This window comes from Gavialis gangeticus, unplaced genomic scaffold (assembly GCF_001723915.1).
Source record: "Gavialis gangeticus isolate Ggan-Ray unplaced genomic scaffold, GavGan_comp1, whole genome shotgun sequence".
NCBI lineage: Eukaryota > Metazoa > Chordata > Crocodylia > Gavialidae > Gavialis > Gavialis gangeticus.
This window is the reverse complement of record NW_017729033.1, coordinates 30511608-30516382: the sequence shown is the minus strand read 5'-3', so window position 1 is coordinate 30516382 and position 4775 is coordinate 30511608. Positions and strand designations below refer to the sequence as shown.

Below are 4775 nucleotides of genomic sequence, written 5' to 3'. Positions count from 1 at the left end.
GCCCCTGTTCCATCTCTGCCTTGGCCTTCCCTAATGGTTATGGCTGTGTTGTAGCCCAGGGGCTTGTGTTTTCTGTTGTTATTTATACCGGTGGACTGGACTGAGGCTATTGGGGAGAAGGAAGCCTCATTGAGGCATACTATGGTATAGACCCCAGTGCTGGTGGGGGCACACAGACAGGGGCCAAGGGCCCAGTTATGCCAGGAGGCTAAGCTAAATTAAGGCCTCAGAGGTACAATGTCTGAATACCATCTGTGAGGCATGGGGCATGGTAAAGAAGCAGTGTTGGAGCCACACATATAGCCCATAAGGCTTAGGGTGTCCTCTGAGGCACCTACTTAGTGCAGGACCCAGAAAGGGGTCAAAGAATCTGCGGGGTTTTAGTGGGGTTCATTAGGACCATGACTGAGCAGAAACCTGGGGGCAGCTTTCCTATTTTATTATCTATTCCAACAAGATGTGGCAGGAGAGAGGAACAGGCACTTGCAGGGTGGAACTGGCATGGTCACAGGCCACTAGGCAATGTGCCACCTCTAGGGACCCTACACTGTGACAACTAGTAATTCTCACCCTTGGCTTGGACTAACTTCACAGTCTACAGCTGGTTCCAGTGGCCAACAGAAATCCTTGCTGTCTCTGCACTGAGCTGCTCCTGGTCCCCAAAGGTCTCAGCTTCTCTGCTGCCTGCAGCAGGTTGCCTCTGCCCCACTGCTCTAAGCTTCTCTGCTGCAGACCAAATAGTGCAGACTCCCTCCATCTCCACTCTTGGGGGCTTTACACCAATAGGCTTCTGTTGACTTCAGCAGGTACATGCACACTCCTGCTTCCCCACTTACATCTCCTACCCTCCCCCCACCCCCTAGAAAGAGTCAGAGTTCTCAGAAAAGGGATTCCCCAGGGCAGAGTGCAGTCAGCCAAACCACACCCAGCCCCTCTACAATCCAGCCTTTAACTCTGTCCCTCCCCGAATAAAACCCATCCAAAGACACGCTTAAAACATATAGCATCCCCACAAAGAATACCGCCTCATAATCATCACACATACCTGCAGTTTTCATCAGTAAAGTTTCCCAGATACCTAAATATTTCATTTATATATACTCTAAGGGGCTTTGATCTTGACACCACCAAGCAGCTGGCACCTATACACCAGTGGGACTTGCTCACTGGGTGTTCCACCCACTAGCTCCACTGAGGAGCTTGTTCCAGTAGGCTTTTGCAGAGCCCACCTACCATGTTTGTCTCCACCCAAAATACAACAGTATCTTCTGTTTTTTTTTAAAGAAAGCCAGGAGGATCTGCTACCCTCATATCCAAATAGGTCAATAGTCAGAGAACTCTCTTAGGATGTTGGAGACCTGCATTCAGTTCCCTCTTAGCCTAAAAAGAGGCAGACCCACAGCTTCTACTTTCTAAGAGATTGAACCAAAAAGCACCCTCAGATCCTCCTGTTGAAGTTCTGCCACTTTGCTTGGAACAATCGAAGACTGATTGGGCCAGAGACCAGGAGTAAGAGCCTATAGCTAAGTGGTTGGCTCCTCAACTGAGAAAGGGAGTCCCCAATTCTAATATTTGCTTCAAGGACTTTTCATGTAATATACTGTAAACATGTGAGTGGTACTAGAGATAGTACCCTTCAAAGGACCCCAGCCACTAACCTTCAGAATTATGTTTATGATTGCTATCACTCTTTCTCTGGCTCAATAATTCTTTGATCAGGACATGAAAATTGGAACAGCATCAAAAAGAGATCTTGGAAGTACTTCCTGCCCCAATAACCACAGCTTGGTTGTTAAGGCACTGTCCTGGCAGGAAAGATCTATATGTTTGCACCCCTCAGAAAAAGAAAGGCATTAAATATAGGTTTTCCATGTCCTGGATAGGATCTCTAACCACTGCACTTATAGGTAAAAGGATATAAACTTCTTCTTCCTACAGCTGTTTATTTATGCAGAGTCCAATCCATGAAGTTTATGCTGAGATCACCTAACAGGTTTGGCCCCTCAGGAAGCTGGGTGGAGAAACACTAAGTTGTGAATTTCAGAAGGAAGTAAGGTATGAAAAAGGCACCAAGCTGCTCAGGTTGAAGTTTTTCTGGAATCTTCTGGCAGAATTTCAGTCATCTTATGAGATGCAGAAATTAAGATGTCTATGGGCTTTAGGTGGCAATTGAACTGGGCTTTTGGAGGATCTAAATTTGTAATTAGGTCCAATATTCATTAAGGCATCTAAACATGGCAGCACTGAGTATTGTTCTACCTAAACTTTGGACATGTGCACCCATAGGTGAATTTTACAAGAGTTGCATGTCCAGGATCTTTATGCCTTGAACCAAAACATCTAAGTGCATTTTGGTTGGGCTGCACATCAGCCAGCATACTATGTAGATGGATATATAGGTCAATTAATGAACCACGCAGGAAGTGAAGATGTGACTGGGAACTGTGTCCTTCTCATGGGGTTCGGTAATGTTGATGTGGTTCCCTGCAATCTTGATTTGTGCACTGGCTATAGGTTGGGTTCAGTGCCTTGACCCCCTCATGTAGATATGAGTGCATAAAGTGAATCTTAATTGAACTGGGATTAAGTTAATGCACCCCAGCTAATATTGTGTGTGGCCTGGATGCCTCTATCAATGAGAGCAAAGCAGAACCCAATCCTGAAGTTAACTACTGGGGAATACTATAACTACCTTTGTCACTATGTTGTTTCATGTTAATTTATACATACGGTTCTCATGTCTTTCAACATTTTCTATTTGTTTATTATTCTCGGTGTGGATTCCATCCTGTGACCTTGAAAAAAGTTGTTTCATAATAATTCTCTGTCACAAAAGTCAACTGCATATATTATAAGTAGGTATTACTTGGAAGGTATAAACCGTCTCTTGGTGTGAGATATGCCTGTGTTATTACTTTTGATAGGTGCTGCACTTCTGTGTGCCTTCTGTTGTCTGAGAAGTCTCTTTAAAGTAGCTATGACAACTTCAAACTTGCTTATTGCTTGACACCACAAGTGGCTAGGTGCAAGAAGTTCCAGCTGTTAGGACATTAAGGGAAAACACCAATACAAAATATTAATTATGCAGAAACTGCAACACACTTTTAAACTGATTTAGTGAGAATTCTTATGATAAAAGGAATGATTAGTGTGATGGGTGTCACTTGAAATGCCTGCTGTTGCTATCATTTTAATAAGACAACAGCAATAGGAGATGATTGTCTAAAGCTCCTAAGGGATTTAGGAAAACAAATCTTATGTCAGGAAATCCATTAGGAGCCTTTAACAACATATAACAGACATAAGATAGGGCAGGGTGGCACCTGAGAGACTAACTGGTTCAGAAAACCCTAAGCATTTGTAGGCAGCCATCTACTTCAGTGTTTCCCAACCTTTTCTGTCCCATGACACACTTAGCCAGCCTTTTTCATCCCATGGCACAAGTGGCAGAACACAGAGCATGGGGGAGTGGGGTACTGGCGCGGGCCCAACTGGGACTCAGTGGCTGCATGGGGTGGTGGTGACAGCACTGGCTGTAGCCACACCCCACTGGGAGTCCCTCCTCCCAAGATCCCGCAGTACATCTGGACGTGTCCGATGGCACACCAGTATGCTGCGGCACACTGGTTGGGAAACACTGATCTACTTCATCAGATGCTAACATGACAGTAATTATGAGAAGCACACTCCATTTGTTCATTTCCACTTGTTTTTTCTTTTGCCCTAATGCTGGCTGCTAATATTTGTATAGAAAGAAAAATGGGGACAGTTGCTTATTCCCTGTAGTGTGCCTGACAAACTGTTGATCAGCACTGAGTGAGTAGGCAGAGCCAGGACTTCTTCTACTGCAAATTTTTTTTCTCCTCTCATACTCTCCCATTCATTCAAAACAAGCAGTGTATTGAGCAAATTGCTTCTCCCTATAGCAGTCTCAATCTGAGCGAGCTGGAGGCAAAACAACTGTAATATTTTGTGCATCTATGGATAGACTTTGACTTTAATGAGAACAGGATTGAACCATTAATGTAACATCAACCCAGATTGAAGAAATTTGCTGCTATTAAGAATAAGAAAAACAAGAAAGGGAAGCAAGAAAGCGAAGTCTAGGAGATCGAAGAAGTTTAACTGTGGACATAAGTAGGCCCAGGCTAGGCACTGGCTTACAGCAGTGTACATATACCTATGGACGGAATACTTTTCTCTTTATACTGTTTGGGGCTCAGAGTAAATATATTATCATTTTGTTCTTTGGTAGATTAAGACAACAGCAGGATCAAAGTGGACAGACATCTAGTATGGAAAGCAGAGCATCCCTTCAGACACATGGAAGGCTTCAGGATGGATGCAACAACAATATACTGGGACATGGCTGCACAAGAGGCTGCAGCAGCTAGTTAGACACAAATTCTGGAGCAAAGCCTAACCCTGAGCGTCAGCAAAAACTCATCTCTGTGCACGCAATGATTATTTCTTCCCCTGCACTCCAAAAAGTGTGATTTCTTTGAAAGGTGGAATTCCCTATGAGAAATACGAGAAGCACATAGACTGAGAATGCAGTTTACACAGCCAATATTGTTTCCCTTTATCCTGTTCTATTGGAAGAATTGCCAATGGCAGCAAAATCATGTTTTATGAGTTGACTCCTCTTACAATATCTTCAAAATCCTGGAACAAAACTTGAAAGGCTTCACTTGGCAATCTCTTCAAGGTTGTCATATTCCTGGCTACTTGCCAGTAGCCAGCATTGTCCTGAAGTCCGAGTATTATCAAATGTT

General features: G+C 43.9%; 1 protein-coding gene across 3 annotated transcripts in view; it reads left to right on the top strand.

The window, feature by feature from the left end:
• STK32B (serine/threonine kinase 32B) overlaps positions 1-4769 on the top strand; it is a 411458-nt gene extending 406689 nt beyond the window's left edge. The window contains exon 12 of one of the 3 annotated variants that reach the window (XM_019526562.1): positions 4256-4769. In XM_019526562.1, the coding sequence (XP_019382107.1) occupies positions 4256-4394 (139 nt within the window). In that variant the 3' untranslated portion in view covers positions 4395-4769. The remainder of the gene's footprint in view (positions 1-4255) is intronic. The other 2 variants (XM_019526564.1, XM_019526563.1) reach the window with 2 other exon arrangements.
• Positions 4770-4775: the final 6 nt, after the last annotated feature.